At 40.0% G+C, this 21,550-nt stretch overlaps 1 protein-coding gene across 3 annotated transcripts; it reads left to right on the top strand.

The window, feature by feature from the left end:
• The first annotated feature begins 5,304 nt into the window (after positions 1-5,304).
• On the top strand, positions 5,305-21,539 carry LOC114551549 (BTB/POZ domain-containing protein 3). Of its 3 annotated transcripts, none has more exons than XM_028572576.1 (6): positions 5,305-5,427; positions 7,730-8,004; positions 11,712-11,802; positions 17,043-17,161; positions 18,237-18,393; positions 20,256-21,131. In XM_028572576.1, the coding sequence occupies exons 2-6, from the start codon at positions 7,814-7,816 to the stop codon at positions 21,129-21,131; spliced, it is 1,434 nt and encodes a 477-aa protein (XP_028428377.1). In that variant the 5' UTR covers positions 5,305-5,427; positions 7,730-7,813. The 3 variants fall into 3 exon arrangements, with proteins under 3 accessions (XP_028428377.1, XP_028428378.1, XP_028428379.1); XM_028572577.1 differs by having other exon boundaries at positions 7,709-8,004; XM_028572578.1 differs by lacking the exon at positions 5,305-5,427 and having other exon boundaries at positions 7,814-8,004; positions 20,256-21,539.
• Positions 21,540-21,550: the final 11 nt, after the last annotated feature.

Below are 21,550 nucleotides of genomic sequence, written 5' to 3'. Positions count from 1 at the left end.
AAATCTCATTTTGGAAATATTCACATTTAAGAAGCGGACATCAGAGAAGTTTTACTGTTTTTACATAAGAAATTACACAACCTGGTTAATGGATTATCAAAATAGTTGGCGATTAATTTGATGGTTGATAAGTTATCTTTGTTTGCAGCTTTAGTTTAAAGGGTAGCTACCATTTTTTTTCAACCTGGACCCTATGTTTCTATGTTTTTTTGTCTAAGTGACTGATGGGAACAACAGTCGTTGACATTGGTCCAGTATTAAGAGAGATCGCTGCAGTCGGCAGCAGAGAAACAAGCTGCGATGTAAATTAATAGTAATTGTGCAGCTTGTATTTACCTTCACTAAAGTGCTATTTTGCCACTGACACTCAGATTAATATTCTAAGTGTCTGACAACATTATGGGAAGGATTTCTAAGGAGGTCGACCTTTCCGTTAAAGAGTAAGATCCTGTTTTTTAAACATAAAAACATTGCTAAAGCTAGACCCACCAGACTCCATGCTAATAATCAGTTATTTTAGCATCGTAAAACACACTTCATTCAAAGTTGACAGAAACAAAATTAAATAATCTGAGTTTGTCAGCAGCAAAACCAGAACTTTAGTGAAGGTAAATACAAGCGGGACAGTTACTATTAACTCACATCGTAGCTTGTTTCTCTGCTGCCGACTGGACCAATGTCAGAGACTGTTGTTCTCATCACTCACTTAGACAAACACACAGGAAAGTTACAAAATTTTTAACCCTCTGAGGTCTAAGGGGATTTTTAGATATCTTCTTAAATTTTAATTTTTTAGGGTGTTTTCATATAACTGATCCCCGTGTGTTTCATATCAAAATGTTCAGAACAACCTCAGCTTTCCGTATAGTGATGCCCACAGTTTTTCTAGACCAGTGTGTAAAGAGATAATTTGGCCCTGAAGCAGAAATATTTCTCCAATCTCTTGAGAAAACATACCTACACTCAATAGTTTTTGGGGTGATTTTGAATGGAGTCTGGTTCCCAGTGTTGCAGAAACATGAACCCCTGAATGAAAATCAGGTGGTTTTTGGTGCATATTTTTGGATTACTTTCCAACGCATTCCCATGAATGGATTCTTAACTCATGCACAACAATTTGTATTATATCGGAAGACATGTACGAGCTTCCACTGAGCTAAAACGGCAGTTGCCTCTTAACGGACACAAAATGCAATTAAAATGTCTGTGCAACGTGAACAGGGCCCTGTTGATGCGTTTTCAACTCAGACATTGTTTAAATTCACCCACCCTGTCTCGATCCTGCTGGTAGGTAGCTCGCCCTGTTAGCTGCTAGCTGCTAGCTGCCAGCTGCCCTCCGTGATAAGTGTGTTGAGCCAGGCGTCTGTAATCATCACACAGCAGCTCCGTGGGTATTTGTTGCTCATCCACTTTGTGTGCGATCGATCTGGTGTTGAGTAGGAGGCTCGGCAGCGTCGATTTGTGCGGTAGTTCCCTTAGCCGCGCTAGCAGGCCCCGGCTACCTACTGGCAGAATTGAGATTGACGTGAAGATTAACGTAAAAACTGGCCTGGAAATCTCCTCTAAATTCAGCGGTCTTTACAGTTAAGTTTAGCCGAGAAAAGGTGACTGAGAGACGGGTACCGAGCACCGCGTTGCCGTTAAATTTAGCCGACAAACAGGTGGGTTTAGACAACAAACCGACTGGTTAAGATTGGAAAAAAGATCGCGGGAAAGTCGCCGGACGACACAATCTTCTGAACATAGTCATACTGAGAAAACCACAGGGAGTTGTGTGGAGCTGATCAGTCTTAATCAGCTTTGCGGAAACTCATTTGGTTACTGCTTGAATGTAACGGACTTTCATTAATATGAAAAAGTTACACACTAAAGCCCTAACTTCTTCCGCTCCTCGGCTTGAAAGCGCTGTATTTTATTACATATTTTTACCTACGAATGGTTCGTGAGAACCGTCTATTTTCATACTCAAATAATCCAGAATCAATTAACCTAAATATCTTAATTAATACCAGACTCCATTCACATCTTTGTACTTTGATTATAAAACCACTGTAGCTGATTATCACACTACATACATATATACATACAGTACATATATATATATATATATATATATATATATATATATATATACATACATATATACAAACATACAGTATAGACATACATATATACACACATACGTACGTACACATACACACACATACATATATACTACATACATACAGTACATTTGTACATACATACGTATGTACACACACACACACAAACATACATACTAACACACACACACAAACATACATACACACTAACACAGCCACACAGAGACACACATACACACAAACATACATACATACACAATAACACAGACACACACACAGAAACACAGACACACATACATACATACACACTAACACACACACATACACACACATACATACATACATATATATATATATATATATATATATATATATATATATATATATATATATATATATATATACATACACACACAATAACACAGACACACACAGACACAGAAACACATACATACATACACACATACACACACACACATATACATACATACACTAACACACACAAATATACATACATATATACATACACAATAACACAGACACACAGAAACACAGACACACACACATACTTACATACACACTAACACACACACATACACACACATACATACATACATATATATATATACATACACAATAACACAGACACACACAGAAACACATACACATACATACATACACACATACACACACACACATATACATACATACACTAACACACACAAATATACATACATACATACATACACTAACACACACAAATATACATACATACATACATACACAATAACACAGACACACACAGAAACACAGACACACACACACATACATACATACACACTAACACACACATACACACACATACATACTGTACATACATACACACTAACACACATACACACATACATACATACATACATATATATATATATATATATATATATATATATATATATATATATATATATACATACACAATAACACAGACACACACAGACACACACACAGCAGCGGCTGTAACACACTCTGAAATCTCTTCACGTTTATATTTTGTTGTCTTCTGTGGCCAGAAGCAGAGCCTTGTTCAGTGTGCCTGTAAATCATCGTTGTTAATGTGTACAGTGAGAGTTATTAAAGAGACATTATATTTAGACATTATAGAAGCCAGCCCGGCTGTCTGTACATAAAGGTTTATTTCTTTTCATCGTTGTTCTTTTGTTTGTTTTTCCAAATATGGGACAGTGGCAGATTTTATCTGTAATAATAATAAAGGAATATGTTATAATATATCATGACGGGGTCGTGGTTCTTTGTTTCAGCACCAACAGCAACATGTGAGCACTTTTATTACAGCTTCAACTCAAAGCCGGCCAGAGGCGTAAGCCAACTAAGGACTGGGACTGGCTCTAGTGGCTGTAATTCTGCACCAAGGCTGAAATGGGAAAGAGACTTCAGATACAGTATTAGGGGACCACTAAGGTCTATATAAAAGAGACTTCAGATACAGTATTAGGGGGTCCATATAAAAGGTCTATATAAAGTATTAGAGGACTTCATATACAGTTCAGATACAGGGGGACCACTAAGGTCTATATAAAAGAGACTTCAGATACAGTATTAGGGACCACTAAGGTCTATATAAAAGAGACTTCAGATACAGTATTAGGGGACCACTGAGGTCTATATAAAAGAGACTTCAGATACAGTATTAGGGACCACTAAGGTCTATATAAAAGAGACTTCAGATACAGTATTAGGGGACCACTGAGGTCTATATAAAAGAGACTTCAGATACAGTATTAGGGGACCACTAAGGTCTATATAAAAGAGACTTCAGATACAGTATTAGGGACCACTAAGGTCTATATAAAAGAGACCTCAGATACAGTATTAGAGGACCACTAAGGTCTATATAAAAGAGACTTCAGATACAGTATTAGGGGACCACTAAGGTCTATATAAAAGAGACTTCAGATACAGTATTAGGGGACCACTAAGGTCTATATAAAAGAGACTTCAGATACAGTATTAGGGGACCACTAAGGTCTATATAAAAGAGACTTCAGATACAGTATTAGGGGACCACTAAGGTCTATATAAAAGAGACTTCAGATACAGTATTAGGGGACCACTAATGTCTACATAAAAGAGACTTCAGATACAGTATTAGGGGACCACTAAGGTCTATATAAAAGAGACTTCAGATACAGTATTAGGGGACCACTAATGTCTACATAAAAGAGACTTCAGATACAGTATTAGGGGACCACTAGGGCACAGCTGTTACCAAAAGTTCTTGGTATATGTTTAGATTCAAATGCCTCATTAAAACATTAAAATTGGAGGTTTCCCTTCATGACAGATTATAATCATTCAAACACGTTATCTTAAAGCTGGTCTAACTCAACGTGAGTGGGTGGTACCTGAGAACACGGTCTGACCTCTGATTGGTCGTATTGCCACTGTCAGTCGGGAGGATCTTCTCTGCGGCAGCGATGGGACAGACTGGAGGAAGGGAGGGAGGAAAGAGAGCACAGCCTGCACACTGTTATGTAAAAGTGTCTTAAAAAATTACAAAACCTTCTGGATGTAGACTATACAAGTTTACTTGTGCAGGTAAGAAAAGGATAAAACAGAAGGCATCTAAATAAAGATAAAAACCTATTACAACTCCATCTACTAAGAAAAAGACAACAACTAATTATGAATATTAAAGATGATAGCAAAAATCAAACAATTCATAATTATACGTACGGACAATTAATTAAACTGCCATGGAGGAAAACAAACGCAAGAAAAACTAAGTCTAAATATACAAAAATGTAAGTAATTTTTTTTATTTAGAGGAAGATTACATTTCAATATCCATTCAATAAGAAAAATAGTAACATAATCATTACAGATGAATTAAAAATGTCAAGCTCAGAAAAATAATTGTAATTGTATTTTATTTTTAATTTTTTTTAACTTTATTTTTTTGTATTACTTTTATTTAATTATTTTAATTTTTTCTCATTAATTGTATTTTATGTATTTATTTTAAATATATTTTATTATTTTTCTTCTATTAATTAATTAGGTATTTGTGTAATTGCAGCTTCCGGCCTCCAGGTGGCAGCGCTGTGACTTTAATGAGTTGTCACTACCGTAAACAGCAGCTAACTGCCGTAAAACCCTGAAGAAGAAGACGAGAAGAAGTAAACATCAGTAGCAGAAGAAGCTAGCTACTGTAAACAAAGCTGAGCCGCTTGGATGTTAAAACAACTCAAAATCTGCTGAACGTGGAGAGAAGAAATGGCCATAAATGCTTCTACGCAACACTAAAGTAAGTGGAAACCGAGTTAATATCCAAACATGTTAATGTTAACCGAGAAATTAACTCGGAAAAACGGTGATTTATTGAGTCAGCTAGCTAACTGGCTAACTAGCATGCTAAAGTTAAGACGTAAAAGAATACTCCGCGGTTTGGACGTCTACCAACCGACTTTTTATTATTATGCTATATTATTTTGGCTCATTACGTATTTGTCGGGTTTGATTAATGTGTCGTTCGGCAAACAGCCGGTGTGTGTGTGTGTGTGTGTGTGTGTGTGTGTGTGTGTGTGTGTGTGTGTGTGTGTGTGTGTGTGTGTGTGTGTGTGTGTGTGTGTGTGTGTGTGTGTGTGTGTGTGTGGCTAGCTTTAGTTAGCTCAACAAGAGCGTAACTTAAATATCTAAATATGAGGAGTGGAAGACGTATTCACATCCTTTACTGCAGTTAAAGTACGAATACAACAGTGAAAATAACTAAGTGAAAGTGTGTGAGTATCATCAGGAAAATGTAGTTAAAGTATTAAAATAGGGTGACCAGATTTCCGGTAGCTGAAACCGGGACACTTTGCGCGTGACCGTAGTGCTTGTGCACGCGCACACTATTTTTAACATGAACATGTGCCAGCCCAGGTCAGACATAGACAAAGACAGTAACTTCATTATTGTGATCATAGGCTCCTCATTCTAAAAAAGATTTTTTGAAGTGTTATTTATTCCAATAACACCAAAAAGAATTTAAATTATTTATTGAAAAATTTGAGCATTAAACACTTCATTTCCTGCATTCTGGTGAATTTTTATGCACCTATTTCTACCTTTTTCTGAATCAATGTATGCTGCAAATATCGTTATGTAAAGAGAAAAATAGATTACAATCCAAATATAAAAACATAATGGAATATATTGAAGTAAGGCTAACAGGCATTATGTATTTCTTTCAAATATGTATTCTCCTTTGGATGGACTTTTCTCATTATAGCTGAGTCAGCACACATGTAGCCTAGGCATCATTTACTCCTCCCTCCTGTTTTGCTCTTTTGTTGTTAATGTAGGCCTATTAATAAACCCCTGGACTGTAATATTTCAGATGTGTTTGAGCAATGTCCAAAACTTTGTGCACATTCAAAATACAGTATATCTGTGTTCTCTGTGATATATTATGTTATAATAGGCTATTACAAGAATAAAGTCACTATTTCAGAAATCCACCTGCACCATAGTCTGGTTTCACGTGATTGCTGTAGCTCTCAGAGCTTCTGACAGACACAGAGCCCTGTTTGGGGGTCTGAATGGGACAACGAGTTTAGCTGGGGAAGTGGCCGTACGCTGCTCTACATCGGAGGTGGAAACCCGAATCTACTGCAGAAATACACGGAGCACAAACGCAGCATGTCGACAGCAGAGCGCATCCGTTCTAACCTGAGGCTGCGCTGCATTTTACAGAGAGAGTGGACGCTAAGAGACCCACAGGTCTTCTTCAGAGCTCCGTGTGGTTGAGTCTGAACAATAGACTGTAAACATCACGTCACGGGAACTTCAAACTAAATCAGTAGTATTGCGCTGCTAAACTTTGTGTTGATGGCATCAATGTATTACACTGATTTGTACCGTATTTTCCGGACTATAAGTCGCACTTTTTTGTCCTACTTTGGCTGGTCCTGCGACTTATAGTCAGGTGCGACTTATATATCAAAATATATATAATTTAACATGTTTTTACATGTTAATTCATACTGAAAACATTACCGTCTACAGCCGTGAGAGGGCGCTCTAGGCTTGGGACAACTAGAACGCTGCTGCTAAAGACAACTGAGAAAGAAAAGAGATAACAAACTGCAGGTAGTAAAATATGCAGCCCCGAAAACGGTAATCGAGCAGCAGAAAGAGAGTTTGAAATGAGGGAGAAACTTATGAGGGAGACTGGAGAAAAGGTGACTCTTACTGCAATGAAGAAATCAGAGAAAGCTAATCGGCTAATCTGAAAGCTAGATGGCCAGAGCTGGAGGAAGGAGTCTGGAGGGGCTCGTTCACGGTGCAGTTAGGTCTCCACGTCTTTTAATACCTCCACGCTCCACGCCCTGCTAGCTAGTTGTTCTGTGTTGAATAACTCTTCATGTGTTACGGTAACATACCGGACACCTACCGTATTCAGCCTGTTGATCTGTGTCCTATTGTGTAGTTGAATAACTCTTGTATTTATAATCTAAATAAATGCGACTTATAGTCCGCAAAAAATACGGTAGATAACTTTCCTTGCCTTTTTTAAAAATCTAAATCAAAGTAAAATAAAGAAGTCTGTTTCCTCGGCTCTCCAGACTCGGCCGGTCCGACAGCAGCCGTTGAGCGCGCCGGCCCCCGGAGCTGCCATGACCCGGCCCGCCGTCTGACAGTAAGATAATATGGCTGCAGAGCTGTATCCCACCAAGAAGCTGGTCCCCTCCGCCTCAGCGAGCAGCACCTCCTCCTCCTCCTCCATCCAGGACCAGTACCAACAGCAGAACCTCGCCAACAACAACAACAACAGCCACACCGCCGCCGCCACGCAGGGCTGCTGCAGCTGGCAGGGCCTGTACCCCACCCTCCGGGAGAGGTCAGTGGGAACTAACCATTACTTACCAACTACAGGGTTATGGAGTTATGGAAATGCAAATTCCAGGACCTGGAAAGGTTTTGGCAACATTTTTCGTTTTTAACATGATGATGTGCACAGAGCCCGGTTCTTAAATCTTGGGGGAAGCCAAAAACCAAAACCGTGGAGGCTGTTATAGCAACAGATTTATATGCCCATGGTTTTGGAAGATGAGTGCAACGTTTGGGTGTCCACATACTTTGGGCCAGTGAAAAGCGGTTTATGATCTCTAATGTTGATTGTTCATTGAAGCTTTCAGGGGACAAGTTGTTGGTAGTTTATCATGTTGTAAACTACAAAAACTGGAACAGCAGCCATTCACACCATAGCAACTAGGGGTGGGGGGGGAAAAATCGATACAGCATAGTATCGCGATATTTTTCGTGGCAATACTGTATCGGTACACAGACGCCAAGTATCGATCTTTTATGATATATGTGTTGGTCAGTTTGTCTGCTTGACAATCACATTTTGCACCAATAAAACTGAAGTGAGATGAACAAAGAGAGAAATGTATCTTTTTAGATACAACAGATGTTGACAAAATTGTCCTTTCGGGACATCATTTGAAATTGGGGAAAAATCTGAAGTTGGAAAAAAAGGTAACACATTGCAATATATCGCAGAAAATTGCAATATGTTTAAAATTGCAATAATATCGTATCGTGACATAAGTATCGGGATGATATCGTATCGTGAGGCCTCTGGTGATTCCCACCCCTAATAGCGACACCATTCTTTGTGCTACTGTTAAGACTACAAATAACCCGGTGGACAATATTTAGTGTATCGTACTGTTGTATTCAGAGTCCGGAAGTACACCAATTTTTCTCTGTTCCTTATTCAAAATTCAACACAGAGTAAGTGATCCAATCTTAAAACGTACATACTTTTCTGTAGATTTAATATTAGCATAGAATAGAGCTATAGATTATTATTATTGGAGAGAAACTGGAAGCTGTGATTCACTGTCCCATTGTATAGTCCTTTAGGTAAGGTCTATACAATTTAGATTTTCCGCTATTCCTGGATGGAGAAGGCATTAAAACAGGGGATCATGAAGTACAGTATTATTGCTGCTTGATATGTATAAGGGGGTTTTGTGTTGTTTTTTGAGCCATATATTTATTTTATGATTTACACCGAATATGAAGTATACAGTTTCGGGTTCACACCACAAGCCATGAAAGCAGACAAAAAATTGTCTTTTTATTTGTTGTTTATCTTTGTTTTAGTATTTAAGAAATAGGACAGTTCATTGCATTGCAAATGTTAACTATATGTTAAAAACTAAAGTCAGAGCATATGCACACATAGACACAAAAGTCTTCTTGTCAGTTATGATAATCCAAACCTCATAATTTAAAGGTCCAACACAAAATGATAAAGGAAAAAATAAGAAAGAAGAATAAAAAAAAAAAAAAAGAGAGGTTTTGGAAACATAAAAAGACCCAGGAAGGTTTTGGAAAAGTCATGGAATTATATTTTGTATGTGATTTAATAAATGTATTTTCAGGTGGTCTTAACCTCAGCGTTGTATTCGGGGAGAGATCTGAAGAATCCCCCTATGAACCACATACATTATCATTAGAGTTGGGTATCGTTTGGGTTTTTTGCGATACCGGGGATAAATTGGTACTTTTTAAACGGTGCCGGGGCCTGAACCGATACTTTTTAAGAAAGTAAAAAAAAAAAAAAAGGGTACTAAACAACATTCGGCGACATTTAAGAACAACTTGTTTATTACTACGGCCATATGGCCAAAATAAATGATTTATTAGTAATGTAATAACTATAACTTATAATAAACAATAACTTATTTCACCGGTAAATTGCTGTTGAATGACAAAAACAACCACCAGGTGGGAAAAGGGTATTTTACAACAACTTTGAATGCACCGTGAAGCTGTAGGTTACCGGTTTCAGTGAACGCACCGTCTGTGTTTTCCCAACGTGGGCAGCTGCTGCGCTGCAGAGCCCACTGTTGAAATCCAGTCCCACTTTACACTGTTTAACGTTAGCTGCCAGCACTTTAACCGGGATTAATCCAGCTGCTAGCTAAAGCTAGGCTAACGTTACCTGCTGTCGAAGTGTAGTGTAAAGTCAGGCACAGAAATAAGGCACCGAAATTTTCGTTCTTGTTCGGTCTCGTTTACATCGAGTTTCGGTACCCAACCCTACTTATCATTCATGTTATAGTTAAACCTCTGAGGGTAAACTTTAACACAGATTTGTATTCTTATTGTATAATGTCGACTGACATTTTCAGGAACACACAGTCATGGAAATTTGCCAAAAAGTCATGAAAAACTAATGGTTAAAATGCGTATGAACCCTGTAACTAACTAACTAACTAACTAACTAACTAACTAACTAACTAACTAACTAACTAACTAACTAACTAACTAACTAACTAACGTATTTACCAAAAGCAAGGTGGCGTAGGGCAGGGCTCTTAAACTACATCAGGAGGTGTCAAACTCAGTTTCCCAGAGGCCCACGCTGGAAAAAGAGAATCACACCAAGGGCCAGAGATGGAGATGTTATTTGTTTTTGTTCAGACTTTTTTTGTGGCTTTCTCAGACATTTGTCACCTTTTTGTAGGGCTGGTCGATTATGGATAAAAAATATAATCACGATTTATTTCGGTCCATGTTGAAATCGCGATAATTTAACACGATTACTCGTTGACTTCTGGAAAGATGTTGCAATTATTGAAGTTTAAAAAACAATGGGAAAAGTTAAATAAATCAACAGCAAAAAAAACACATACAGCTGTGAAATTTGCGTTAATACTTTTCCTATTTGAACTTTATTTTTTCATTCAGAACACAAAGAGAAAATAAGAGTTTACTTTACAAAACGTAACGAGCTGAATAATTGTTTTTCTCGATTTATTCTGTTTTTGTGATCGTTGGGAGTCGAAATCATAATCACGATTACATTGATTGATTAATCGCACAGCCCTACGTATTTCCCAAAGGCAAAGGGCGTAGGGCAGGGCTCATCAACTACATCGGGAGGTGTCAAACTCATTTTTCCCAGAGGGCCACACTGGAAAAAGAGAATCACACCAAGGGCCAGACATGGAGAGTTTATTTGTTTTTGGTCAGACTTTTTTTGTGGCTTTCTCAGACATTTGTCACCTTTTGTAAATCTGTTGCTGCCAGCATTTTTCTAAGCGGATACTGTGGGGGCCAGACTTTGAAAACATGAAACAAAATGTAATCTAAAAATGTAATAATAAGCCTATCCTTGTTTGATATTTTCACCTTTTTTTTTTTAATAAATTAAAACATGGAAAAGCCATAATGATAACTAGGCTTCTCACTGAAGCTAGGAAATGATCTCAGACGAGGTAACCGCATCGTACGGCAATACCGGCGGAGAGATGCCACCACCGATGTTACAGGAGAAACAGATATCGTGCGATGTGAAATATAATGAAAGCAATAATCACTGTGTAGTTCTCCTCATCGGCTGTCTTCTTTAAGTTTAACTTTTATGTTTTTATGTAACATACTTGTTCTGCTATCTTGGCCAGGTCTCTCTTGAAAAAGAGATTTTATATCTTTTAATGAGACTAATCTGGTTAAATAAAATAAAAAAAATAGTTTTTTGTGTTTACGTGTAAGATTAAACCGTCGTGCAATGTCGTGTCCTTGCAGGAATTCAGTCATGTTCAACAATGAGATGATGGCGGATGTTCACTTCGTGGTCGGGCCGCCTGGCGGGACGCAGCGAGTACCGGGACACAAGGTAAAAAAAAAAAACGCACCTCAGGCGCTCTCTGCCATGCAGCGACTGGCCCGAGGCTACGGCTACACTACTACGTCTTCATTTTCAAGCTGCGCTTTGAGACGCAAAAGATCCCGTCCAGACTCAAAAGCATTGAAGGCAACCCCCAGAGTTCTCAAACCAAAAATATGGAACAGCAGTGTTTCCAATGTTTGTTTGTTTTGTGTGTCTTTTTGCGTCTCTTTGGGTCTCTTTTTCGCAGCGTTTCCCACAGATTAGAAATCTGCAATGTTGCAGCAATCGCTTGTTTGCGAAGGGTTGCGCCAACACACTGACAACATTGTGTTGAGAATATAAAATAGTTTTATAGCACTTTTTTTTAATGTGCGATTGTGTAAAGGCTGTTCAGGAGATAGATACCAACTAGGGCTGGTCCGAATACCATTTTTTGAGCTTCGAAGCTTCGGTAGTAATGAACATCGAATATTGGAAGCTTGGGAACACATTATCATCTCTAATAAAGGCAGGAATCTCTACGTGTCTGTCTGTCTGTCTGTCTGTCTGTCTGTCTGTCTGTCTGTCTGTCTGTCTGTCTGTCTGTCTGTCTGTCTGTCTGTCTGTCTGTTTGCATTTTGATTATTTTGAGAACCTTTCATCCAAACGACTTCACGAGGGAGAGCAGCAGTGTTGTATTTGGTGCAGTACAGACAGACAGGCCAGACGCGTTCAGAATTAATAAACTTTGAACCTCTCGAGGATCTCCGTCCCGTCAACAGGACACTTTGTGACTCGATAAAACTTCCTCTCGTGAGCGTTTTTACAACTTTAAAGCATTAAGTCTTTAAAATATACAGCCATGTACACAACTGTTACAGAGCGACAGAAAATAAAACAACTCAGCGGTAATCTGCGCCGCCGAGAGAGCATAGAACACCTGTTGTCGTTGTCCTGTCAGCAACAAAGTGGTATTTGGACCAAAACTTGATTTTCATAAATCCCCCAAGAGTCCGAGGAAATGTAATATCCGAGCTTTATGTTCCAAAACCATCTCTTCGCCTCATGATGTTGACGTTTCTGGCCGAATCACAACGGAAAAACGCGAAACAGTTTTCCATTTCCGCACTCGTTATCGCCGCTAGCTTCTCTGAAGTGGGCGCGACAGCATCTTCTTCTTCTTCTTTCTTCTTCTTCTTCTTCTTCTTCGTAGTTTATTGGCGGTTGGCAAACCAACTTAAATGTGCGTTACCGCCACCAGATGGACTGGAGTGTGAACGAGAGATAGATGCAGAAAATAAATTAACCAAAATAAAATAAAATAAAACCGAATATTCGAATGTCAAATTTTCAAATCGAATACCAACCCACCGAACGAATATTCGGGTCCAGCCCTAATACCAACCTTTTGTGAACTTGTGAATTTCGAATTTCGTCGTTTTGAAACCAAAATAGGTGACCTACATGAATCGTGTAGATTCGATGAGAAAATGTTAAAGGGGGGAGAGGGGGGGGTGTAAGTACTCCGGCCTGGTGCCCGATTTCTGGCGTATGACTATTTTAGAAAAATAAATAAGTCCACATGGGATTTGTTTTGCTGCGCTGGATTTATATTAACCATACTGTCTATGGATTTAACCAATCATCGAACTTCCACCAACCAATGAAAACGAGTTCTAGCCAATCGGATGCAAAGTAGGGCGGGTCTTTGTCGAAATCTGTGGTAACGCGGCTAAAAAAAAAATGGAGGCAAAGTTTATCAAACTTGGAGCATGTAGATACAGGCAGCTTTAGTTGAGAAAGTAGTTAAAATAAATGGCGCTGGGCATGAATAGAGGAAAAGGGTGGAGATCATAGACAGTATATAATAGAGACGGGAAGCTGTTTAGCACTTAACAGGCAGTTAAGGCTTGACTGGGTGAGGGTAAGGGTTAAGGTTAGGCATTTAGTTGTGATGGTTAGGGTAAGGGTTAAGGTTAGGCATTTAGTTGTGATGGTTAGGGTAAGGGTTAAGGTTAGGCATTTAGTTGTGATGGTTAAGGTTAGGTTTGGGTAAGGTTTAAGGTTAGGCATTTAGTTGTGATGGTTAAGGTTAGGTTTGGGTAAGGTTTAAGGTTAGGCATTTAGTTGCGATGGTTAAGGTTAGGGTAAGGGTTAAGGTTAGGCATTTAGTTGCGATGGTTAAGGTTAGGCATTTAGTTGTGATGGTTAAGGTTAGGTTTGGGTAAGGTTTAAGGTTAGGCATTTAGTTGCGATGGTTAAGGTTAGGGTAAGGGTTAAGGTTAGGCATTTAGTTGTGATGGTTAAGGTTAGGCATTTAGTTGTGATGGTTAAGGTTAGGTTTGGGTAAGGGTTAAGGTTAGGCATTTAGTTGCGATGGTTAAGGTTAGGTTTGGGTAAGGTTTAAGGTTAGGCATTTAGTTGCGATGGTTAAGGTTAGGGTAAGGGTTAAGGTTAGGCATTTAGTTGCGATGGTTAAGGTTAGGGTAAGGGTTAAGGTTAGGCATTTAGTTGTGATGGTTAAGGTTAGGGTAAGGGTTAAGGTTAGGTATTTAGTTGTGATGGTTAAGGTGATGGTAAGGGTTAAGGTTAGGTATTTAGTTTTGATGGTTAAGGTTAGGGTAAGGGTTAAGGTTAGGGTAAGGGTTAAGGTTAGACATTTAGTTGTGATGGTTAAGGTGAGGGTAAGGGTTAAGGTTAGGTATTTAGTTGTGATGGTTAAGGTTAGGGTAAGGGTTAAGGTTAGGGTAAGGGTTAAGGTTAGGCATTTAGTTGTGATGGTTAAGGTTAGGGTAAGGGTTAAGGTTAGGTATTTAGTTGTGATGGTTAAGGTGAGGGTAAGGGTTAAGGTTAGGGTAAGGGTTAAGGTTAGGTATTTAGTTGTGATGGTTAAGGTGAGGGTAAGGGTTAAGGTTAAGGTAAGGGTTAAGGTTAGGGTAAGGGGCTAGGGAATGCATTATGTCAATGATGGGTGCCCACAAAGATAGTAAAACAAACGTCTGCGTGTGAGACGCAAGTGACAGAGAGACGGAGGAGAGCAGGGAAAGGAAATGCAGCTCAACGTGTTTTTAAATAGCGTTTAAAAAAAATAAATAACGAAACGCAATATGCGGCGGCCGGTCTTGATAGTGCCGTGCACCGCCACACATTAGTCTATGTGTGGGAAACACTGCTTTTTGTTTGTATTGTGTCTTTTTTATGTAGGGTTTGGGTACTGTTTGGATTTTTACGATTCCGATGCCAAACCGGTACTTTTAAAACGATTCTAATTTCTAAACCGATTCTTGAAAAACTGGAAAATGACATAAAAGAAAGGCTTTTTTTTTTTTTTTTTTTATTGAAAATGATTAATACAGTATTAACAATACAGTACAGGCCAAAAGTTTGGACACACCTTCTCATTCAATGTGTTTCTTTATTTTCATGACTATTTACATTGTAGATTCTCACTGAAGGCATCAAAACTATGAATGAACACATATGGAATTATGTACTTAACACAAAAGTGTGAAATAACTGAAAACATGTCTTATATTTTAGATTCTTCAAAGTAGCCACCCTTTGCTTTTTTATTAATAAGGGAAATAATTCCACTAATGAACCCTGACAAAGCACACCTGTGAAGGTAAAACCATTTCAGGTGACTACCTCATGAAGCTCATTGAGAGAACACCAAGGGTTTGCAGAGTTATCAAAAAAAAAAAAAAAGGGTGGCTACTTTGAAGAATCTAAAATATAAGACATGTTTTCAGTTATTTCACACTTTTGTTAAGTACATAATTCCATATGTGTTCATTCATAGTTTTGATGCCTTCAGTGAGAATCTACAATGTAAATAGTCATGAAAATAAAAAGGAAATGCATTTGAATGAGAAGGTGTGTCCAAACTTTTGGCCTGTACTGTAACTACAATAATTTAACAAAGAACAGTTACACTATTAACAAGTAACAACAAAATAAATGTTGTTGAGTTGGTATTCCAACCAGCTTCAAACTTTAGCAGCTCTTTTGCAGAACAATTACCATAGTACCTTCTCTGCAAAATACTACACCTCTCCTGACTTATGGCATGTCCTGCACAGGAGAAAACTCTCAGACGGTGTCCAAGAGGTCTGTACACACACAGGTAGGAGTTTGAAAGGGCAGACAATTTGGGGAGGCTGTCCTGCCCCCCCACCACCAGGCTACAGGGTCTGGTCCTGAACGATAGACTAGCAGAGCAAGCGTAATATGTTTACTAGCGATCACGTGCAGTCAGTGAATGGTTAATATGCTTTTATGTCTGTTTTGGTGAGCCCAGAGGGGACCGAAATGAGGAACAGAAATTTGCGTTCTAATCCGGGCCGAATACTACCGTTTGCGTAGGAACCAGTTCCATAGTGGAACCGGGTTTCGGTACCCAACCCTACTTTTATGTGTGTCTTTTGTGTGTTTTGTGTCTCTTTTTGGGGTCACAAAACGTCCCTGTTCAGAGGCTTGGAAACGCTGTAGTAGTGTGGACGCGAGGCGTAAACGTAGCAAAAAGACATTCGGTTTTAAACCAAAACGTAACAGTGTGGATGTAGCCAGAGGTGCATTTGACAGGTTGGGACTGTGTGCAGCTGTGTGTGTGTTGGGGGGGGGGGGAGCCTCTCCAACATCCGAGACCAAAGTTTAATCAAAGAAGGTTTTCCTTTTTCGTTTAACTCAAACGAGCGCAAAGAGGCTGAAAAATCAGCCAATAGCGATGTGATTGCTGATCTGTCGTGTATCTGTATTCAAAATGAATACATTTCAGTCATAAAAATCAGGCCAAGGACTAGGGCTGGGAAAAAAATCGTTTTGATTTAAAAATCGAGTTGGTAGGTCAAATCGATTCATATTTTCAAAAAAAAATTTCAATCCAAATACAGTATAAATAATTTGGATGTTTAACAATCTCTTGTTGCACACTGACTTTTCAGTTAGAGGAAGGGTTTGCCTTTGCAATTTTGTTTATGTTGATGCACTTTAATTAAATACAATAAATATATATTTTTTAAATACATTTACAGTTCGCAGTTATTTTGTTTTAAAGGGGGGGGATCGAATCGTAAATAGAGTTTTTTATAAAAAAAATTGCTGTTTTTTTTCTAGGGAAACAAATCGCCCAGCTCTACCAAGGACTGAAATATCTAAATGTGCATTTCGCAAATACATCCAGAAATCAAAAGTAACGTGTGAGTGAGTCTCGTGTGATGTCTGTACGTGGAGTTCTTGTCCCTGACGTTGTTCCTCTGCTCCGACAGTACGTCCTGGCTGTCGGCAGCTCCGTGTTCCACGCCATGTTTTACGGAGAGCTGGCCGAGGACCAGGAAGAGATCCGGATCCCTGACGTGGAGCCTCCCTCGTTCCTGGCCATGTTGAAGTACGTCGGTTTGTCGGGGAAGTTTCCTTTTTGCTGCAGGGGGGGTAGAGGTTTTCAGAGTTTAGTATAATGAAACAAATAAGACAGTCTGAGACTAGAACCAAGTAGGGTTTTTGTATTTTATTAAAAACATATTTACAGTACAGGCCAAAGGTTTGGACACGCTTTCTCATTCAATGTGTTTCCTCTTTATTTTCATGACTATTTACATTGTAGATTCTCACTGAAGGCATCAAAACTATGAATGAACACATATGGAATTATGTACTTAACAAAAAAGTGTGAAATAACTGAAAACATGTCTTATATTTTAGATTCTTCAAAGTAGCCACCCTTTGATTTTTTATTAATAAGGGAAATAATTCCACTAATTAACCCTGACAAAGCACACCTGTGAAGGTAAAACCATTTCAGGTGACTACCTCATGAAGCTCATTGAGAGAACACCAAGGGTTTGCAGAGGTTTTTTTGTTAAACTTCCCATGACATGGTGCTCTTTGGATGCTTTTATATAGACCTTACTGGTCCCCTAATACTGTATCTGAAGTCTCTTTTATATAGACCTTAGTGGTCCCCTAATACTGTATCTGAAGTCTCTTTTATATAGACCTTAGTGGTCCTCTAATACTGTATCTGAAGTCTCTTTTATATAGGCCTTAGTGGTCCCCTAATACTGTATCTGAAGTCTCTTTTATATAGACCTTAGTGGTCCCCTAATACTGTATCTGAAGTCTCTTTTATATAGACCTTAGTGGTCATCTAATACTGTATCTGAAGTCTCTTTTATATAGACCTTAGTGGTCCCCTAATACTGTATCTGAAGTCTCTTTTATATAGACCTTAGTGGTCCCCTTAGTGGTCCCCTAATACTGTATCTGAAGTCTCTTTTATATAGACCTTAGTGGTCCCCTAATACTGTATCTGAAGTCTCTTTTATATAGACCTTAGTGGTCCCCTAATACTGTATCTGAAGTCTCTTTTATATAGACCTTAGTGGTCCCCTAATACTTTTTACAATACTTTTAAATACTTTTCTGAAGTGAAGGCACTAATCCCGCCCCCTATTATCTTCCAGGTACATCTACTGTGACGAGATCGACCTGTGCGCCGACACGGTGCTCGCCACCCTCTACGCCGCCAAGAAGTACATCGTGCCTCACCTGGCCCGGGCCTGCGTCAACTTCCTGGAGACGAGCCTTAGCGCCAAGAACGCCTGCGTCCTGCTGTCGCAGGTAGGCCGAGAGTCTAAACAACAGAGCTGCGATTTTTATTTTTATTTTTTTTTTAAAACTCGATTTACGATTTGATTCCCCCCCCCCCTTCCAATTAAAACAAAATAACTGCGAACTGTAAAAATATTTTATTTATTTTATTTAATTAAAGTGCATCTACATAAATAACATTGCAAAGGCAAACCCTTTATGTAACTGAAAAGCCACTGTGCCTATCATCAACAACAACAAAACCCTCTCTTCTCAACAGAGTAAACTGGCAGCATATCCGTAGCTATGTAGAGGGTAATTGCCTCCGTTATGGCTTTCCACCTCGCCCCGTCTCTTCTCATACGGTACACTGTTTGAAAAGCTTTGTTGAAGAGTTTGTTTGATTTGCAAAACGGGGTGCTAGCGCTAACGCCACTAGAGCGGTTTTCTTTTCGAAGAAGGCAACACTTCTGCCACTCAGCCGCACGTCTTGGCTTTAAATTCAATTTTTTCAATTCAATTTTATTTATAGTATCAAATCATAACAGAGTTATCTCGAGACACTTTACAGATAGAGTGGGTCTAGACCACACTCTCTAAATTCCAAAACCCCAACAAATACAGTAATTCCCTCAAGAGCAAGAGGAGGGGGGGGAGAGGGGAGAGGGCTACGGAAACCCTGAAGGAAGATTTGGCGAATGCAAAATGTATGTACGCTATACTGAAGAGGGGGAGAAAATATGAATCGATTTGACCTACCAACTTGATTTTTAAATCAAATCGATTTTTTTTTTTCTTTCAGCCCTACTAAACGATTACAATTGAACAGACACAGTCTGCGGGACAATTAAATTAAAAACAAATAAAAAATAGTCTACGAAATTATTAGCACGTTTCCTGACTATTAAAGCGCAACTCTCGCCAAAATGCAACCTATAGGGTCTTTTTGTGAACGTTCCCGAGTCAAACTTTCGTTTTAAAAAGCATTTTTAGGACTGAAGCGCCACTTTTAAGATTTACCGTAATTTCGTTTTTGGGTCAAATGGCTTTTTGAATGGGAGTGATAGGGGGCACTGCTATGCTAGCCTCAAAATAGCTATTTTTAAAACGCTAAGAAGGCTCGACACAACATGAGACTTTGCTCCAAGTATCACCAGGAGCTCTACACCTTAACGCAAGCATTGACAACGTTGTTTGTGTACCCAGAGTTTACTAAAAAAAGTTTTTGAGCAACTCCCCGTAGCTCTTGTTGTTTCTGGCCGCAGCCCTTTTATCAGCCAAAAACAATCGATTTCACAAAGAATGTTGTCAATACTGTCGGTAAGGTGTAGAGCCCCCGGTGATACTCGAAGCATAGTTTCATGTTGTGTCGAGCCTTCTTAGTATTTAGAAAATAGCTATTTTGAGACTAGCATGAGAGGGCCCCTAGCACTCCCATTCAAAAGGCCATCTGACCCAAAAAACAAGAATACGGGGAATCTTTAAAGTGGCGATTCGGTCCTAAAATATTCTTTTAAACTAAAGTTTGACTCACGTACATTCACAAAAACACCAAAAAAACGCGACAGTTGCGCTTTAAGAGACGGTCCGCGAGTCGGTTCCCTGGTTTTGACAAAAGTTTGCCGAAGAAAATAACTTAGCCTTGTGGTGACGATCGCATTGAAAAATAAATAACAGTCATTTCTTATACTGCACTGTAACTTTTATTCGCGTATTTTATCTCTCTGTTCTTTACATTCTTGTACTGCACTGTAACTTTTATTCTTGTCTTTTTAATGTTTTTAATTTGTTTTTAATCGTTTTCTAACTGCTCTTTAAAGTTTTATCTAAAGCACTTTGATTTGCCCTGTTGCTGAAATGCGCTCTACAAATAAAGCTGCCTTGCCTTGCAGAGCTGCCTGTTCGAGGAGCCCGACCTCACGCAGCGCTGCTGGGAGGTGATCGACGCGCAGGCCGAGCTCGCCTTGCGCTCCGAGGGCTTCTGCGACATCGACGCGCAGACCTTGGAGAGCATCCTGCGCCGCGAGACGCTCAACGCCAAGGAGATGGTCGTGTTCGAGGCGGCGCTGAGCTGGGCCGAGGCCGAGTGCCAGCGGCGGGACCTGGCTCCGACGATCGAGAACAAGCGCCTGGCTCTCGGCAAGGCCATCTACCTGATCCGAGTCCCCGCCATGCTGCTGGAGGACTTCGCCAACGGCGCGGCGCAGTCCGGCGTGCTCACGCTCAACGAGACCAACGACATCTTCCTGTGGTACACCGCCGCCAACAAGCCCGAGCTGCTGTTCTGCACCAAGCCGCGCAAGGGCCTCGCGCCGCAGCGCTGCCACCGCTTCCAGTCGTGCGCCTACCGCAGCAACCAGTGGCGCTACCGAGGCCGCTGCGACAGCATCCAGTTCGCCGTGGACAAGCGCGTCTTCATCGCCGGATTCGGCCTGTACGGCTCCAGCTGCGGCTCGGCAGAGTACAGCGCCAAGATCGAGCTGAAGCGCCAGGGCTCGTCGATGGCGCAGCGCGTCATCAAGTACTTCTCGGACGGCTCCAGCAGCACGTTCCCCGTGTCCTTCGACTACCCCGTGCAGATCGAGCCCGACACGTTCTACACCGCCAGCGTGGTGCTGGACGGCAACGAGCTGAGCTACTTCGGACAGGAGGGCATGACGGAGGTGCAGTGCGGGAAGGTGACCTTCCAGTTCCAGTGCTCGTCGGACAGCACCAACGGCACCGGTGTGCAGGGAGGCCAGATCCCCGAGCTCATCTTCTACGCCTGAGAGACGCACGCCCGCCGAGGGGAGATTTACATTTACTGCTTCGCTGCTAGGGGGGTTTGGGCATCGAGGAACCGATTACTAACCGTTGGAATCATTTGGAGGATTTTGGTTTCAAATCTGATCGTGGGTTCCAAATAGAGGTGTGAATCTTCACTGATCGCCCGATTCGATTAAGATTATCACATCAGCAATTCAGTTCGATTCGATATCTCGATGCATCACGATGCGTCAAATACATGTTTTCTATTAAAGCCATGTAGGCTATTTAATTCATAGCTTTTCCAAATATTCTGCAGTGCTGTAATACTAAATAACTTGGATACATGAAACTATACATCCTGAATGTGCAAAACATACCAGAATATGTAAACCGAAATATTGTTAGGCCTACATTACATTAAATTGTAAACAGAAATAAT

The sequence above is a fragment of the Perca flavescens genome, unplaced genomic scaffold, assembly GCF_004354835.1.
Source record: "Perca flavescens isolate YP-PL-M2 unplaced genomic scaffold, PFLA_1.0 EPR50_1.1_unplaced_scaf_15, whole genome shotgun sequence".
Lineage (NCBI taxonomy): Eukaryota > Metazoa > Chordata > Actinopteri > Perciformes > Percidae > Perca > Perca flavescens.
Note: the sequence above shows the minus strand (reverse complement) of the source record. Positions and strands in the feature narration are given on the sequence as shown.